Source organism: Antedon bifida, chromosome 10 (genome assembly GCF_963402885.1).
Source record: "Antedon bifida chromosome 10, ecAntBifi1.1, whole genome shotgun sequence".
Taxonomy (NCBI): Eukaryota; Metazoa; Echinodermata; class Crinoidea; order Comatulida; family Antedonidae; genus Antedon; species Antedon bifida.
The window spans coordinates 11,637,828-11,657,178 of record NC_136235.1 but is presented as its reverse complement, the minus strand read 5'-3'; the positions used below and the strand labels follow the sequence as shown (position 1 = coordinate 11,657,178).

The 19,351-nt window shown below is 36.4% G+C and overlaps 1 protein-coding gene across 1 annotated transcript in view; it reads left to right on the top strand.

Annotated features, from left to right (window-relative positions):
* The first annotated feature begins 1,012 nt into the window (after positions 1 to 1,012).
* The window catches only part of LOC144853463 (uncharacterized), a 58,329-nt gene continuing 39,990 nt past the window's right edge, over positions 1,013 to 19,351 (top strand). The window contains exons 1-24 of the mRNA XM_078711160.1: positions 1,013 to 1,084; positions 1,159 to 1,355; positions 1,534 to 1,652; positions 2,188 to 2,325; positions 2,780 to 2,883; positions 3,389 to 3,577; positions 4,023 to 4,252; positions 4,890 to 5,032; positions 5,285 to 5,418; positions 5,734 to 5,928; positions 6,181 to 6,392; positions 6,897 to 7,030; positions 7,243 to 7,373; positions 7,878 to 8,072; positions 8,407 to 8,606; positions 13,195 to 13,313; positions 14,154 to 14,275; positions 14,686 to 14,880; positions 15,290 to 15,480; positions 15,951 to 16,075; positions 16,673 to 16,791; positions 17,659 to 17,844; positions 18,218 to 18,414; positions 18,887 to 19,014. Coding sequence (XP_078567286.1) covers positions 1,013 to 1,084; positions 1,159 to 1,355; positions 1,534 to 1,652; positions 2,188 to 2,325; positions 2,780 to 2,883; positions 3,389 to 3,577; positions 4,023 to 4,252; positions 4,890 to 5,032; positions 5,285 to 5,418; positions 5,734 to 5,928; positions 6,181 to 6,392; positions 6,897 to 7,030; positions 7,243 to 7,373; positions 7,878 to 8,072; positions 8,407 to 8,606; positions 13,195 to 13,313; positions 14,154 to 14,275; positions 14,686 to 14,880; positions 15,290 to 15,480; positions 15,951 to 16,075; positions 16,673 to 16,791; positions 17,659 to 17,844; positions 18,218 to 18,414; positions 18,887 to 19,014 — 3,775 coding nt within the window. The remainder of the gene's footprint in view (positions 1,085 to 1,158; positions 1,356 to 1,533; positions 1,653 to 2,187; positions 2,326 to 2,779; positions 2,884 to 3,388; positions 3,578 to 4,022; positions 4,253 to 4,889; positions 5,033 to 5,284; positions 5,419 to 5,733; positions 5,929 to 6,180; positions 6,393 to 6,896; positions 7,031 to 7,242; positions 7,374 to 7,877; positions 8,073 to 8,406; positions 8,607 to 13,194; positions 13,314 to 14,153; positions 14,276 to 14,685; positions 14,881 to 15,289; positions 15,481 to 15,950; positions 16,076 to 16,672; positions 16,792 to 17,658; positions 17,845 to 18,217; positions 18,415 to 18,886; positions 19,015 to 19,351) is intronic.

Here is a 19,351-nt window from a genome sequence, read left to right as displayed (position 1 = left end):
ATCAAATTTCATTTCGCACATTTCTCCCCCAATAAGAACAAAGATTAGTAGAGTCAGATTTGCCATCAAGTTTTGTAACATTTTCGTTGTTTTTATTTTGTAGATGGCGTACGTCTTGGTGACACCCCTATAGACAGACTGCTTGGCAGTAACTCTACATTCAAATTACTTGATATGTATTTGAATCATACTCATTTTGTAATTGATGCATTGAGAGAATCAACACTTCACCTGCAAAAGGTAAAACTTATATATTAAAAGTTGTGTACTTCCTAATCCATTTGTTTCTTGACTCCAATGAAATCCAATCTGCATTGCCGGATCCATTTAGGTCAGTGGCGGATCAAGGATTTTGATATAAGGGGCGGGGGGAGGGCCCTAAAAATAGTGACATGAAGGGGTGAGCTTAATTTAATATCCAATCTTTTGCATGGGCCCCCCATGGATCTGTGCCTGTTGGGGGATGGGCTACTGTATAACCCCCAACTTTAGGCCCTGGGCTAATACCCCATATTACAAAATTCTGGATCCTACATTGACTGTACCTAAATGGTGTTGAGTGTACAATATTAAGTATTGTACCATACATACTTTTTTTTTTTTTCTTGTTCAACAGATAATGGCTCTGTTCCGTGATACCGCCAATCATACAGATATTTGGATGGTCGCACATATGATCTGCCAAAATGAAATAGACATATCAGATTTCATAACGTTTGAACCGAGCGTTGATGAACACGAATTCCTCATGGAGATTTGTTCTATTAATTTTACAATGATCTTTGATGAACCAAACAAACACGAAGATATTATGGAACTCATAGAGCAGGTAACATTATAAAGTTTCCCATTCCCATCTTTCATTGTGTATTTCTACTACTCTAATAATATGGTACATTTATTGTAGCTACTGGTTACTGTAGGCTAATTTTTTCCAGTATCATAGACGTCCATTAAAGCTTGGTTCTCACTAGAGATAACCCAAGGTTCAAATTGACCAATGACAAGCGATATGTCCTTGTGTTGCTCACCCGGCTACAGTTCAAATTCTTCCTATTATCTTGGATATACAAAATCCAATAATGTATAAATGATCTTAAAGTCATATCATTTTTCCAAGTGGGGCCTTACTAATTTTAACATTAAATTTTTTTTCAGATCATAAAATTATCAAAAAATTATTCAAAGGATGATTTAGGTTTGCGATTGATATTTGAAAATGTTCTAAGTAAAGTAGATGAACTTCCACAAGAAGTCTTTGCACTCTTTTATGTCATACAGGCTTATCAAAGTGGAGATATTGAGATGTTGTTTGATATGCTTATGCCAAAAGATGGTCTTTCATCGGGTAACATGTAAGTGTATTATAGTCAATAGTTTGCTACCTAGATTGTTAATTGCTTATTAGTTGGTATTGGCCTTAATTTGATATATTTCTATACATTAGATTATCTATGTAAATTGCACTTAATAAAAAAAAATGTACGTTATTATACTTACAGTACAGTACTGTATATTCTTTTTTCTATGTAGATTAAATGGAACCATATCAAGTTGGCTCAACAGTACCTTTTACCAGGTGGATCAGGAGTTGATTCACCTTATTAATGCCGTAATAGTCAGCTTAAACGACATCCATGATGCTGTGAAAGGTACATATTTATTAATATTTATAGATATATTAATATTTATTTCATTTATTACTTCTGTTGACGACAGCATGCATCACTGGACATGATTGCAAAACACACTTCCGAAATACTTAAATATTCTAATCCAAAGATTAACAGAATGATGTCTGAATCCTCAATGATCCCAAATCTCCGAAGACATTGTCATCACTGGAAACATGACTGCAGAACATACCCCCTCTTAAAGGCTTTAATATTCTAATCCAAAGATTAACAGATTGATGTCTGAATCCTTAATGATCCCAAATCTTCTAAGAGATTATCATCACTGGAAACATGACTGCAGAACAGACCCCCTCTGAAAAATTAAGTATAGTCTAATGATGTCATCATCATCAAGAATTTCAATCGCCTACAGATTTCTATTATAAGACTGTTCACACTATACATCCCCACGCCCTCTAAGAAACACAGGGATAGGAAAGAAAATAATTAAACTAATATATAAACTAACTAACATATAAAAAAAACAAATATTATCTTTTTCTTTTTATAGAAAATGTGTTCAATGTTTGTCCTGAATTTGATGCTGAAACAGTAACAACATGTGATTACCTGTGTGAGAGCCATGTAGAATGTGGTACTGATCAGATTTGCTGTATACATGGCTGTGGTACCACCTGTATTGATGAAGGTAAATATGTATGTATTTTATGAGAAAATGCTCATCCCAGAGTGGGCACCTTCCCTCTCCATTAACAAATCCCACATTTTGGGCATTTTGATGTTATACTCCTCCCATAGTAGTTTTTCAAATGTAGTTTAAAACCTTTCCAGTACAACTATAGTCACAAAGAGATACCCTCTCCAGAGCTGGCTCCTCTCCCCCACTACTTTAGTAGTTTAAAACCTTCCCAGTATAATTCCATTCATCTTGATATCACATTACACCAAGCCCACATCTATTCCATGGCAGTTTTCAAATTGATAGCTTAAAACCTTCCCAGCACAATTGCTATCATTTGAAACTCCATTACTCCCCAATCTGATCATGTTATTACCAAACCCTCATCTCTCTTCCCGTGTCTTTTCAACCAAAATTAGTATTTAAATATTAATCAGTTCATCATATTTTTTATATGCAACAGATTCACCAGAACTTCGGAAATTTATCGACGGGAGTTTTGGACTTCTTGAAGAACTATCAAGATTTCACAGCAACGGTAGTTTGTCACAAAGTCAACTGAGTATGGTAAGAGTTATAAATAGATCAATTTGTCATTGAATAAAACATTCTCACGAATACAAAACATTTATTTGTTTTGTACACCTACTTTTTTTCAATCTATCCATCATAAATCATCGATGAATGCTAGGCCGGGAAGTTAGGCTATTAAAAAGGGCAGTGCTCCAACTTTGGGGGCGTGGATTAGAACAGTTATAGACAGCGCGCACAACAAGTTGATTTCGGCAACGTTGCGTGGCAAACATTCTCAAAATGTTTAAAGAAAGATGAACATGCATTAGAGTGCGTTAATTATCACCATTAGATATCACTTTTCTATTAGGTAGGGCTAATTCCAAATGACATGTGATGCATAATTAACCAATCAAATTGCAAGAATACAAAGGTGTGTTATAACATCTTAGCATTAACAGACCTTCATTGTACGTGTTTAAGAATGATGAATTACTTGCTATTTTAATTTACTTTATGTCATTGCTTACAAAAAATTTCTTTATTTTTTTTTCTAAAGATAATAATGGAGCTTGTGAGTCTACAGTATGATTCTTTCCTGTGCAACACCACTGCTATTGAAACCTTGGTCGGCCCTCTAATGGCTGCTGATCTTAGTTTGCATCTTGACACAATTTGTAGCGTGAACATAACAGCTTTGTTTTTAGAAATTCAAAAAGAAATCAATATGGAACAAATCGAATCATTGGTATGTAAGACATATAAGTACCTCTTTTCAGAAAATGGTCGCAGCATTCAACCAAATTTCAAGAAATTATCAACCATACTTTATTTCCTTTTGGAAACACATGGTGTACAGCAAGCCTAACTTTACTAGTGTTTATTTGCCATGCAAACCTTTGAACAATAAAGATATACTGTATGTCAATTTGTAAGACATTTTATCTGTAAAAATTACTACTATAAGCTCTGTTTACACTATCAAACTAGTTTGACAAAAAAAATGTGCTCAAATATGGTAGTGGTATGCCCAAATAAGGTAGTGATATGACATCATCATGTCCATAATATTATGGGCACATCACTTTTTTTTCAAATAAAGTTTGATAGTGTAGACAAGTCTTTATGTTGAAAATAAATATTCTTCCTGTGACTTTTATTAAAGTATTTCATTTAATTCATTTTCTTACCAGATTGGAACCATATTCTTTGGAATGCCACCACCGTATGATGAAGAGCGAGTTTCATTTGAAGAATTTGTTCAGAACATTGAAAAACTGGCTGGAAATGTCCTAACTGCTCCAGAAATATTTCAAGAACTTGATGGACGTTATAACCTTACAGTTGAAGATCTTTTGAATTTGCTTTCAGTATTTTCCATGCAAATGGATTTTAATCCGATGGATATGATGGATATGATGGAGTGAGTTTAAAATTACATAGTGTACTTTTATAGTTCATTATTAGTTATTCCTCTTTCATACCATTAGGACATAGGACCACAGGATCTCTGTAACAGTTAAGTGATTGGTAAGGTCATTAGTGATTAACAATGGGGGTTAAAATACTCCAAGACACCGGGGTAAACCCCTACTCTTTCTGAGGTCTTTTAAAGATGTATATATAATCAGACTTTGAATAGGCCCTTTTGCAGTTATTCACTTCCATAAGAAAGAAACAAAAATATAATATGATTTCACTTATAAAAAGACAACATAAACAATTTGACTATTTTTTGCTTTAAATTACAGTTTTATCAGGTTTTTTACCCAATTTTTGGTCACAGTAAATAACTATTATGTGACATTAAAATAGCATATTTAAACAAAACAATTTCAAAAAATATATATATTAATATATCTTTAAGTGTACACAAGCCTGTACATTAGACCTCCAAGTCCTTATCCAAGAAGACCTGTTGCTTTGAACATCCACTATGGCTTTGTTTTATGATACTATAACTCAACCAATCACATTATACATACAAAAACACATGAACGTTCAAAACATGCTAGAGCAATTATGTTTATTTATTGATGATGCATACATTTTTATTTCAGTATGTCCGACATTGGAGAATTGATTATGGCATACATGGGCAACGATACCACATTTCAGGAATGGTATTATGAATTTCTAAGAAATGTACAAATTAAAGACTATATATCGTCACTGAGTATTAAATACATTCCTCATTTATATGGTAAGTTGTAAAGCTCTGTCTATTTTTTTTTTATTTATCTTGTGGTTATGAGTAATACCTCATTCTCTCATAAACATATAAAACACAATGAACAAAAATAACAACAAAAAAAACACCAAAAAGCGATCTAAATGTAAGGGCATGTGGCGCAGTTTGTTGGACATTGGACTACTGATCATAAGATCGGGATTCCAACTCTCTTTGCATTACTTGTGTCGTTCTTCAGTTTTCTATTGATATCCAACATTACAGGTTTGGAAATAAGTATACCTACGTTTGAAGGAATTCTGTTGAATGCAACCGAAACACGAAAGTTGATACAAGTCAGTTTTATTCTACCAGAGGTCGTCGATCTTATACTAAGTCTTACAAATGATCAAGAAAAGGTATTATATATTATATACTTCTTTTTAACAAAAATTTCCAATTTTTTGTTTTATAAATATTATTTTTGTGTTGTCAAATGTGAATTAATGATAAAGGTCTGTCTACACTATCAAACTTTATGTGACAAAAATATGTGATGTGACCATATATGGATGTACATGATGATGTCATACTACTACCATCACTACCATATTTGGGCACTTTTTTTTGTCAAACTAGTTTGATAAGAAGACAGAGCTGAATAATTATAATAAAATAGCAAAACTACAGCTGCCAAACAGTATAACTAACCAAAATGTCTTTCATTGCATTAGATGATGGAGTTTTTCTCAGTTCCATTTCCATTTATGTACCTTTGTGAGACTGGTACATTTAATGATTACTTTACGCTGTCTAATATGTCTAAGACCGACGTTGAATTGGTTCAAGAGACTTTGTGCTCAATCAACGCTTCCCTAATTAAAGCTGAATTAGCAGGACTAATTAATCTTGATGAGATAATGCACGAGGTATGTTAATTGGACATTTCTATTTTGTGACAACCTAGGTTTAACAAGTTAAGCCATGTAAATTCATTGTGAACACTTTCTTTACAGACTTACTTCTGGTGTAACAATTATGCCTATCATTGTACAACGGGCCTACACATGTACACAAAGGGATTGATGTTGATGCAATGAAAGCAAATAACATATGCAGAATTCAATTTTCGCATGTATTCTCATATTGACATATATTTTACCTTTTAATTTTATTTTCAGTTATCGATTCTGTCGAACAAAAGTATAGAACCACGACCGTTCAACTTGACGGAACAGATAATACTTCAGGAGCATGTGAATGCCGTGTACGCTACATTAGCCATGTATCCTCCTCAGATAAGGGTGGACGAACAATGGCTCGAAACAACGTTGGCAAATTTGACCGCTGTCACCGATCTCTGGCTTGCAGAAATGGAGGGAAATACTATGGAGTAAGTTGATGTGTTTATTCTTCCTATTAAAAAGGGTAAAAAACTAGGCGTTTTAAATGGAAATTACATTAACTAGATTAATTTAAAATTTTAATTAACATCGTGTCTAAAATTGTAAATGAAAAAATATGGTTAATACTGAATTCAAGCATCTTATATGTAAGTATCTACTATATAAAAAACTTACTGTCACAAATGTACATATTATGTATCCTGTATACAATGTATTCATAATATAGAATTGAAATAAAAGTGAGATGAACTCACACAAGACAAAAAAAAAAGATTAATTTAAACTTCGAAGCAATTTTAATTTGAAAACCACTTTAGTTATGGAAATTCTATTAGCCAATCCAAATTATTTATGGATTATAAAATGTTACTGCTATTTTTATCCATATTATGGCCATTCATGATCAAAAGTTGTATAAAATTTTATTCTATGAAATGTATAAACTCTATTAATTTCTCACAAATTATTATTATAATTGTTATTCATTTTAGCTATGAAATGACACTGGAACAGTTAAGCATGATGTTTGCTAACGAATCGTGGTATAATGATCTCCAAAAACAACTTGGTCTTGCTGTGTCTATTAATAGTGCACTAAATGATCAGCTTCTTAAATTAGTCAATGGTAATGTAATTGTTTTGTATTTGAGCTCAACAAGTAATGTGTTAAACAATTATTTCATAGGTTTTTAAAAAATTATTTTTAGTATGAGTATTTATTTTTTCTTGACAAATAAATGATGAAACGTAGAATGAATTAATCACAGTTTAAGGTTTACCGTAGTTTTTTTTTTCAGATTTTATTGATAACGTTAATTTATTTGTATTCAATTTTAGGAACAATTGATCTTCCAAAGTTGGAGTTACTTTTTAAGGACGAATCTGAGATCAGGGATTTCCTTGAACTGTCTGATGTTCTTCCAGAAATTGTTGATGTTTTCCTTAGCTTGACAATCTCACCATCTAAGGTATGTACACAGTGACCAGAAATACAAATTACAATTACAATTAATTTATTATTAAAAGACAAAATTATGTGTTAAGACAAGGGTGCCAGATGCTTTCAAGGAGGTACAAAAGTTACACAAAATAATACTAGAAAAACAACGGAGTTGAGTTGTGGCTTGGTGGTTATGATGCTTGGCTACCAATCCAAGTCCTGTCATATGGATTTTTTCTAATGACAAATTACAACTCCACTCCCAAAGACTTGTAATAAGACTTTGTTTATGTAGAGCATCTTGTGTATATGTCTTATGAACGGTGATTGCCACCTTTAAGAAGGATAGTGAATGAATTCCCTTTGGTTATCCTTGGCAACTTTCCTAAATATATATAAAAAAAAACAAACAGTGGTGTGGGTAACAGTAGTTGGATGTTAATTGAGGTATCATTGGCATCTACAGATGTTAGTTGACATCTACAGATGCTGAAATTGTGTACCTTAGAGCTATTTTATATTAAATTTACAGTTCATTGAGCTTCTCGCAATGGAAGATCCGTTTACTGTTCTCTGTGAAGAAGGAAGCTTTGACGAGACCTTTATGTTGCCACCAGATAGTATGACTGATCTTGGTGAAGTTGAAGAGGCTATTTGTAAAATCAATATGACAGTGCTTCAGTATCAATTACTCGATGTATTTGGAATAACTGATGTGCTTATGCAGGTAATATTTGTATTGTGCATTGCTTCGGTCCTTAGGCAAGACACAGTTAGGTCTAGATTTGGATTAACTTTTTCTATTTCCTACAACCTTTTTTTAATATCGTGCATGCATTTTTTTTCAATCAACTCTTCCAATACAGGAAACTCTCTCTCTCTCTCTCTTTTCTTGAGTTCCAAAATGTCCAAAATTCATTTTTCCCATTTGAAACGCATTCCAAATACAGACTTTCCAGAAAACAAGACATATTTGGCCAGCCCAAAGGTGTCCACTATTGGCAGAGTTGACTGTACAATAATCAATTAATTAATTATCAAAACATATTTTTCTTTTAAAGGATAAAGAAGCTGATTTTCAAACACATCTTGCTATGGCCATGGAACTATCAGAAACAATTCAGACGCTTATTGCAAATCCTCCTAAAGTTGAAGTTGATTTTGAGTGGCTAGAAAAGACCCTTGAGGAACTGGAGACTGTATACGATGGTTGGACCGAATCGCTGTTCAACCAGATAGATACTGTTGAGGATCTGGAAAAGTAAGTAATATAGTCAGTGCACTTAATATTTGACAGCAGCGTAACATGTTATTTTTCTGTACTTTATTATTATAATCTTTTAACCACTTTTCATTATGAAGAATTGTGAGAGACCCATGTTGAAATTATTACTGCAGTTATTATATTTTGATTATTCCTTAAAGATGTATTGTCCCCCTAGAAGAATAATTAAAACAATTTTTTTTTTATTATTCCATTTTAATGTCACATAATATTTATTATCTTTGATCAAAAATTGGATCGGGAAAAAAATTATTTTCCTGAAAAAACTGTAGTCTATTTCGTGAGATCCCTACCTGTATAGACTCTACATATGCCATTATTCCCAATATGGACACCCCTCGAAAGGAAAATGGAATAGTCCAGGCGCCGTAGCGGGCCGTACAAACGTCTCTCACGCATGACATCGTCCTCATATTCCTTTCGCTTTCCATGGAAAGCGGACGTGTGACCTTGAAACCTTGAAGGAAAACTAATTAAAAGAACAAAATAACAAAGGACACCTGGCTAGCAACGCATACCTTTGTGGATTTATTGTGTTTAGCATTCTTGTGAAGGAAGCTTCTACCAACAGTATCCTTACTTGTTTTGTAGCCATGTCTGCTCGTAAAGCCGCAGCCTGTTCCGTGTGTGGCGGGCCCCGCCCGTCCACGAAGCTGGACCGCCATTTGGCGTGCCCGCGCTGCCGCAAATGCAGCCAATCTGCGACCTGCGAGGTTTGCATACGCTGGCCTGCGGCGAAGTTCATTACCGCCGATGAGTGGGCCTTGGCGCACTCTAGCTCATGGGACCTACTTACTCCCCCCGGCCCTTTCGGGCCAGTTCCCACCCGGCCCAACATGCCTCCCGTGGGGGAGGGCGGCGTCGGGGTCGCCGTGGGAACCAGAAGTGACATTCCTGGGGATGGGCTCGGTTCTTCTGTAACCGAGCGGGTGGGGGGAAGATTAGGGATGTTCGCACAGGTCTGGGAGTCCATGGGAGTAGACTCGTGGGTTGTAAGTACCCTGTACGCGGGTTACAGGATAGAATTCACCTCACTTCCGCATATGGGTCCACAGAGGCCAACTCAAATTCCTTCCTGCCCAATCAGGAAGAAGGCCTTATTCGATGGGGTCAAAGAATTAATGCAGAAGGGAGCTATCTCACGAGTCCCTCTCACATCCCTTACAAAAGGCTACCTTTCTACACTATTTCTCACAGAAAAGGCATCGGGGGGTTGGCGTCCTATTCTCAACCTCCGAAGTTTAAATCAGTTTATAATCCCGGTAAGGTTCAGAATGGACACGCTGGTCACGGTCCTACGTGGCCTGTGTCCCAGGGACTGGGCAGCATCTCTAGACTTAAAAGACGCCTATTTCCACATTCCCATTTCCCCAGAGGACCGTCATTGGCTACGGTTTCTCCTGGACGGGGAACTTTACCAGTTCAGAGCCCTTCCGTTTGGTCTGTCCACTGCCCCACGGGTCTTCACTCGGGTAGTCAAGGCACTGGGGGCAGTATTCCACTCGATGGGGGTAAGAATCTTCATGTACCTGGACGATTGGCTAATTCTCGCAAATTCCAAACAGGCCCTCGTAAGCCACGTCGGCCTTGTATTGAAGATCACAGAAGCCGCAGGTTTCATTATCAATTATCAAAAATCAGTTCTCACCCCGTCTCAGTCCCCACTGTTTCTTGGGGCCCGTCTAGATCTCATTCGGTCCCTGGCGTTCCCATCACAAGCTCGCATAGAGACCTGTCGGGCAGCGATAAAACTCCTGTTGTCCCGACCATCATCTCCAGCCCTGATGTGGCTGAAAGTTCTGGGATACCTTGCGAGTTTCGTAGATTTAGTTCCGGACTGCCGACTTCACATGCGTCCGATGCAACTCCACCTCCTTTATCATTTTTCCCCTTCCTCCAGAAACATTCTGGCCCAGGTCCCGCTAAATACATTCGTAGCTTCTCACGTTCAGTGGTGGCTTCAACCAGGAGGGTTGGACGGGGGAAAACCTTTCTCCGATCCTATTCCGTCGGTGCGAGTCACCGTCGACGCCTCCCTCTCTGGGTGGGGCGGTCATGCGCCCTCCGAGCAGGTAGCGGGAACCTGGACCATGTTGGAATCAGCCCTCCACATAAATGTCCTAGAACTTCTTGCAGTCTCAAATACTCTACACAGCCTGCTCCACTTATGTCACGGGGAGGCTGTTTTGGTGCTGTCCGACAGCGCCACGGTGGTATCTTACATCAACCGTCAGGGCGGGACGCACTCCCCAACCCTGTGTTGTTACACATGGCAGCTCCTAAACTGGTGCCACCAGCAGGGGATCCACCTAAAAGCATTTCACATTCCCGGCAAACTCAACACGATTGCCGATGCCCTCTCCCGTCGCAAGGGCTCTGTCCTTCCGCCGACCGAGTGGATGTTATCGACAGCCGTCGTCCAACAGATCTTCAACACGTTTGGACGACCTCTCATCGACCTGTTTGCAACGAACCGGAATGCTCAACTTCCGATTTTTTGCTCCCGGTACCCAGAAGCCACGGCCTGGGCCACCGACGCCCTGTCGATCTCATGGAACGGGATGTGGGCGTATGCCTTTCCGCCTCTTTCCCTCATCCCTCGGGTCATATCTCACATTCGCCGCCATCAATGCAAAATCCTCCTGGTAGCTCCATGGTGGTCCAAACTTGGTTTCCCACAATGCTGAGTCTGCTTTATTCTCAGCCCAGGACCCTGCCAATTCGGCCCGATCTCTTAGTTCAATCCCGGGCCCGGCTGGGCCTTCACAACCTGCAATCCCTGACGCTGACTGCCTGGCCCTTGTCAGGAATCGCCTCAGAAGTGCAGGAATTCCAGACGGGCCTGCCTTGTTGGCAGCCCAGTCTCGACGGGAGTCGACAAGAACACTATACAACAGCCGCCTTAAGCGTTTTTATCAATGGTGTGCCGGTTATGAAATCGATCCTCATTCCGCCTCTCTAGGCGAAGTCTCCCGGTTTCTCCATGACCTATTTGAGTCGGGACTCCAGGTCAGAACCATAGCGGGGTACCGGTCAGCTATTGCGGTAGTATTACCGAGGTTTCCCGACGGATCGTCAGTATCCTCCTCTTTAGAACTATCGATGCTGATAAGAGGAATGTTTAATGTTCGACCTCCCGTGCGGTCTTTGCTTCCCCGGTGGGACTTAAACTCGGTCCTTGAGGCCCTTACAAAACCGCCATACGAACCCCTTGGTTCAGCATCTCTGCTCGATGTTTCTATTAAGACTGCGTTTCTAGTATCCGCAGCGTCATGTAAGCGTAAGGGTGAGATTCACGCACTTTCCTTAGACCCTGGCCATATTCGGTTTGAGAACAACGGTGTTCGTCTCACTTTCCGAGCAGGGTTCTTAGCAAAGACCCAAACCCTGAATCACTCTCCACCAACCATTTTTATTTCTAAAATTTCCTCGCACTCCTCTGTGCGAGAAGACAGGCTTTGGTGCCCAGTGCGTGCGATACAAATATATGTTAATCGCACGCAACATTTACGAAACGGAACGTCACATCTGTTTGTGACGACAATAAAACCCCATGGCCCCGCCTCTAAGGATACGATAGCCCGTTGGGTCGTTTCCGCCATCAAGTCAGCGTATGCATCTTCACGCTTGCCGCCGCCAGCTCATATGCACGAGGTGCGTGGCTCAGTGGCTTCGTGGGCGTTATTTCGGGGTGTGCCCGTTTCGGATATTTTAGCGGCGGCATGGTGGAGAGCTCAGACCACTTTTTCATCGTGCTACCTTCAGGACGTTGTCTCGTCCCAGGCGACCGTAGCGTCGGCGATTTGTCGGCCTTCTAAGTAGGGTAAGTTTGGTTTTAGTCACAATCACGCCCTCCTCCTGATGCCGGTGCTACTCTGGCATATGTAGAGTCTATACAGGTAGGGATCTCACGAAATAGACTACACAAACCAACAGTGGTGTTGGTAGTCTATGAGTGAGATACCTACCTGTATAGCAATCCCTCCCGCCTCCCCTCGCCGTGATCACGTGGATCTCGGAATATGAGGACGATGTCATGCGTGAGAGACGTTTGTACGGCCCGCTACGGCGCCTGGACTATTCCATTTTCCTTTCGAGGGGTGTCCATATTGGGAATAATGGCATATGTAGAGTCTATACAGGTAGGTATCTCACTCATAGACTACCAACACCACTGTTGGTTTGTGTAATTTAAAGCAAAAAATAGTCAAATTGGCTGCCAGCCAATTGCTTTTTGGTTGAATTTTTCTGTTTATTTTGTTATTTTATAAGTGAAAACATCATTTTTTTCTGGTTTTTTTTTTCTACGGAAGTGATTAACTTTGTTAAAACTATAAAATGGCATATTCAAAGTCTGATTTTATTAATCTTTATTTTTCATGTTTTGCGGGGACAATACACTACATCTGTTTTCACAATTGCAATTTTTTTTTACAAGAAATTACTAATGCAGATTCTTCAAATATTGAAACAAATTAATATTAGTAAGCATGGTAGTAATAATTACTTGATTTTTACAACAATTTAAATTAAAAAAGTTCAATAACATACTTTTAAATCTCAGTTTGCAGGCTTTATTGGAATCACTAATTGAATCAGAAGAGGTGGAATCTATTAGGAATATTTCAGTTGTCATAACTCAGATACTTGCACACCTGAATGGTGAAATATATGATTTACCAGGTACAGTATGTCTTATGTTAAATCATATTGTATAGTACGGAAGCTCGTTCGGGTCACAAGTTAACTATACTTTAAAAGCTGTTATCTGGCGGCCGCTACTTAATTATCTGCATTATCAACATTAAAATAGGCGGCCGCCACTTAATTATCTGGCGACCGCCACTTAATTATCTGGAGGCCGCCACTTAATAATTAGTACATGTCCCGTCACGTGACATGTACGTGCATTGGATCAGAGGCGATGTTGCATGCAATAAAAGGCAGGCAATGTTTAGGCAACCTGCCGTCGTAGCATGTGCATAATCATGATTGCATTGCCTGCCTTTTATTTTAGTAAATTGTTCTTATGCTTGTTAAAACAGGCTCAATACCAAAATCTCAGTTTCCACGTACATCAGTGAAAGAACTAAATAAACACATCAACACAAAGAGTCAGGGTGAAATTTGCTATTTTTATCCGATAATTATGACGGTGATATTTGATAAGGAAAAAGACGGAAAATAATTTGTATTTACGATTAGGCCTACTAATCTTATTAAGGAATAAATGTTTAATAATAAGTTTAATAATAATAATGTTTAGGCAACCTGCCATCGTAGCATGTGCATAATCATGATTGCATAATTAAGTGGTGGCCAGATAATTAAGTGGCGGCCGCCAGATAACAGCTTTTAAAATATAGTTAACTTGTGGCCCGAACGGGCTTCCGTAGTATAGAGATGTCATTAGCTGAAAGAAAACTTGTCTATATATAGAAAAATACTTGATGGGACTGTAACATTTAAAAGCATTTTATAATAACTTAATACATCAACATGTTTGTATAATTGCGTTTTTAGGTCAAAACTTGACGTTTGCTGATATATTTCCACCCGCAACAGCAGATTATCTTGAAGTTGTTTTAGACCAAACCTCAAATATCATTGGTCTGCAGTTAGGCTCTGAAATCGATACTGAGGCGGTACGTTGATAGTTTGTTACTAGTCTACAATATGTGTGAAGATGAAGGGTAGAGATATTTTTAAAATATCATGGAAGTGTTATCAAATGAGTTGTGCACATGGAATAAAGTATTGTGATGTGATAATACTTATTGCAGCGCCAATAAAAGCTATGCATGTATTGTAAATGATACTTGGAAATCATGAAAATTATATGGTTGTTTTCTTGTTTTAAAGAGTATAGCTCTACAAACTGCTATATCTTTCTTTATAAGAATGTCTATTATTAGTACAGTATCCAAAAAGTAAGGAGATTTATCGCTGTCATACAGGTCTCTGTGAAAGTTTGTGAGGTGAATGTCAGGTACCGAATCAGATCTAGACAGGCCCCAAGAAGCAAGATATTATATGTACATTTTTATATTTATAGTTTATGGAATTCCTCATGAATGAAACGGATCCGTTGATTGCCTTCTGCTCTGATGTAGCTGTTTTGGAAAGTTTTGTGACCATAGTGGAAGGGGTTAATGTGACTGAACTACATACTGCTCTGTGCTCTCTTGATCTCCCTACATTGGAAGCTGAATGGGGAAATATATTTGCAACATACAGCCAACTACTTGAGGTACCCATTAGTTTGAGTCAATGTTCAACCATGAAAAAGTTATGCGCACGAATATCTATATCTAGGCATGCAAAAAGCATAGTGAATATGTAAAAATAAATGTAATTATAATTTTGATTATGCCCTGTATGCACCCGTGGTAGCCAGCAGTACTGCACCTCCCAGATCAGCACAGGATGACGTGATATAATATCACAAATGTTTAACTAATTTTATTTTGTTACTCAAAATGTGTATTATATCATTGCACTATTAGATACATACAATACACATAAAACTGTTCCCAATTTGAGTCACTGTTTTCTACCATGACAAAGTTATGCGCACAAATATCTATAAAGGCATGCAAAAATCGATCCATTAGTATAGTATTCTTCCTCAAGCTTAAATAATTATTTTATTTCATCAGCCTCAATCGTCATTCAACTTAACCGCGAGTTCTATTGTAGTGAGTCAGTTTATTACCTCTGTTGCGGCTCTGATTGAAAATCCGCCAAATCTTGAAATGTTGAATGAAGAATGGATAGACAGCCAATTGAATGACATCTTGGAAATTTTAAATGACCTAGAAGATGAATGGACAGGAGAGCTTGATATAACGTAGGTTTATTGATCTTTGATATAAATTACAATATGAATTTTAAAATATTAATTCTATAGAATAGATATAGATAATAGATATTATTTTTGTTGAACATTGATTGAAAAATCAATTATCTTTTCTATGGCTAGTGATTGGCCAAGCAGTTAAGACAGTGGAAGCGTAATACCTTGCCATATTTACATCGGCAAGGGTTCGAGTTTCACTCTGGTGGTAGAACGAGTTTTCTCGGATAAAGAGTAAAACCGTATGTCCAGTGTACACTTCTGGCTCATGTGCACTTTAAAGAACCTAGTACATCTTTCAAGACAAGTAGGGGGTTACCCTGATGTACTAGTATATACACAGCCATGTCACTCATCAAGAGGACCCCTTGATTATCAGCATATGCTGTTTAGGGTCACCCTCTATAAATAAGTTGTAATAAAATAAAAAATTTAATTAATCATGGAATTGATTTATCATTTAGTACCAATATCCTGAAATTATTACGAAATCAGCGCGGTACTCATCTAGGTGAAGAATTATCTCTCATATTTCACACAACCAATGCATATATTGAATTTATCAACCAAGAACTGGAGGAACTGATAGGTAAGACCAGTGCTTCTACTAAAGCTCTGTCTACACTATCAAAAAATGTGATGTGCCCATATGGCATGATGATGTCATATCACTACCATATTTGGGCAAATCACACTTTTGTCAAACTAGTTTGATAGTGTAGACCGAGCTTTATAGCTTGATTTGATCATTGTTTAAAGCACATCAAGCAGAATCTAAACTAATTCCTTTATTACTTGATTATAAAATACTCTCTATTTATTTTCAATTTTCATTTATTTATTTTTTATATCTAAATGAGACTGGTCTCTTTGTGCCTTTTGTACAAAATTAAATTTCTAAATTAACATGAAATTATTATCAGATTATTAAATGCATACATATAGTTACAGATGCAATAGAGATAGATTCATTAATTTACATTTATAGACGTTGATTATTTTTTATGTGGACCTTGAATGAAAGTCTATAATGCTAGTGTTATTGTTTTGATTTAGCGTTTTGCTTATTGTATTTGTATCTCCATTGAGATCCAGCCACTGATACCCACAGCATCGTCATTTTGTTTTACCCTAAAAAAACTCATTAGAAGGTGCTTGGAAAATTACTGTTTCAATATCTTTATAGGTACAAACAAAACGTTTGTAGATTTACTGATAACAAGTTTAATTGATTATTTGGAAGCTGAAGGTGTTGAAGAAGATGTCATAAAAGCCTTTGAAAATGCTACCTTTATCCCAGGAATGGTATGTTTAATGTTTATCTATGTAAAGACATATTAATGATAATAATAATTAATTAAAAAATTAAAAATAATTAAATGTTTATTTCACAATACCAAACTTTAATAACAAGAGTTGCAGATTAGAGTAGAGATACTGACTGCCAAATCCATATCCTGGGTTCGAACTATATGTGAGCACCTATTTGTGTATTATCTTAAAGATGTATTGTCCCTTGAAACACAAAAAATGAAGGTCAAAATATTCTAAATTTAAATTGGCCAAGTTATTCACTTTAAGTCGAAAATTCGAGCCAAAAACAACAAGTTTACGTAAATAACAGGTAAATTAGTTTGATTATATTTCGTCTGGAAAATCGTTGCGAGCGAAAGTAAACAAAGATTTCGAACCACGAGTATGCATGCATGATGCTAATTAGGATTGTGTACAACTCGCCATGGTTGAGAAGGTGTTTTCACACAGATCACGAGGAAGTTTTATGATTATGCATACAGAGTAGCCAAATAAGCGCGTTGCATTATAAGATATGTTTTGATCGAAAACTTTGAACAAAAAAACGTCTGTATTTCAGTTAAAAATGTTTCGACAAATTTTTGGTGAAAGTTAATAATAATAATGATACTTCAAAATTACCAACTTTTTTTCGAAATATTTTTTACAATTTTTTTGGAATTGGTTAAAGGGTACATCTTTAAATGAATATAATCCATGTAGGCCTTACAAGTCTTTGTTTTATATGTTTAGATAAAATGTAAATGTATGTAGATTAGAAGATGTTATTAACGCTTCACATGCATTTTATTGTAATTTAAGTAATTTTTTTTAGCTTTGTTTTTAATAGAATGTAAAATTTCTTTTTTTTAAAATTAGATCATCAAAGCTTATATTGAAGATAATCTCATCACCAGTTTATGTGGAGATCAGGAAATTTTGTTTACGTTACTCCAGTTTGAAGAAAATGTAGATGTGGATAGAGTACAAGAAATGCTATGCAGCGTGGATTTACAAGCATGGCTCAATTCAACAAATTCTTTACTTGACTTGTGGTCAATGGAGGTACTGTAGGAAACACTAATTCCATTTTTTATACAGTAAAATTGTATTTAAAAATTTAGTACTGTAGTTGGGAATGAGAATTATAGCTATTCACTTTGACCAAAAATCGATCGAGAAAATAAAAATATTTAACTGAAAAAAAACAGGAAGCCTATTTTTACTTTACCATTTATTTTGTCTTAAGTGAAATCATTTTTTCGTTTTGTTTTTTTCATCTTCTGCGGAAGTGAATATCTTTATTAAAAATATAAAATGGCCTATTCAAAGTTTGATTTTATTTATATTTATTTTTCATGTTTTGGGGCACAATCTATAATTTAGCATTTGGTTATATTCATCATTTCTCATCTGCTAATTTCATTTTTATTTTCAGTTCTCCAAAAATATAGATCTAAACGCAACGTTTGATTGGGTAGAGTTCCATGCAAATGTTGAGAAGTTACTCAGTAACATTGAAGCTATATTAGAAAATCCACCAAAGTTCCATGTTGGAATAGATCCAGAAGATATCAATTTTCAATCAATCTTAGAACTTCTTGGAAATTACTCAATGGAAATTAAACATCTTAAGTAAGTATATTCATCAATAGGGTGATGATTAAATTTATAACTAATAATTTAAAACGTTTATTCATATGGAGGAAGAAAATAAGAAAAATAAATCGGGAAGTATTCTATACAATGAAAAAGTAGTAAATTTGTTACTGAAAGTAGTTTTCTGGTGAGCATATAGCAGGTGCAGATCCCCCCTAAGTTTCTCAAATTGTAATGCAAAAGATAGGACATCCAATTACACTCAGCCTTTCATTTCACCATTTCTAGGCCCGGCCCCACCCACTACCCCCTCCCTCTATTTAAAAATCCTGGATCCGCCACTGTATAGTATAAACAGTTGTAGGATTTCAATGCAATTTGTGGTATTATCCTTATATTTTGTGTTAACCTCTGGTGGTCACAGAGGCTGGTGTTTAATTACAGTGTTCAACAGAAAGAGTTTCAGTTTTTGCATAGTTTTTCAATTATAAATTGTTTTCTCTTTTAGCTTGACTGATGTTTTGGAACAACTTCTTGGAGAGTTTTCAGATGAAGATTTCCTAGAAGGAATGTCACCTATGCTTAAACATGTCACAGAGATCTTAATGCTTGCCATAACAGACCCTGATGAACTAGGTACAAATACAAATACATTTATTCATCAAATCACAATAAAATAATAGTATGTACAATGATTCAAGAAAATGATGAAATGAGGTCTTATCATTATGAGTTGATATCATCATTTAACATACAAATGTGGGTGTATATTTTCCATTTCCAACTCTAAAGTAAAGCATTACTGAAAATACAGACTATCGCCAAAAATCAAAGATGATGTGTTTACGCTAATAGGCCTAAACCAATCTAATATTCAAAACACGGCTTTCTCGTCAATTAACAAACAAATCATCATTAATTTATTACATTTCACCTTGATAAAACTTTAAAACATAAAAAAAGTGTATGTGTT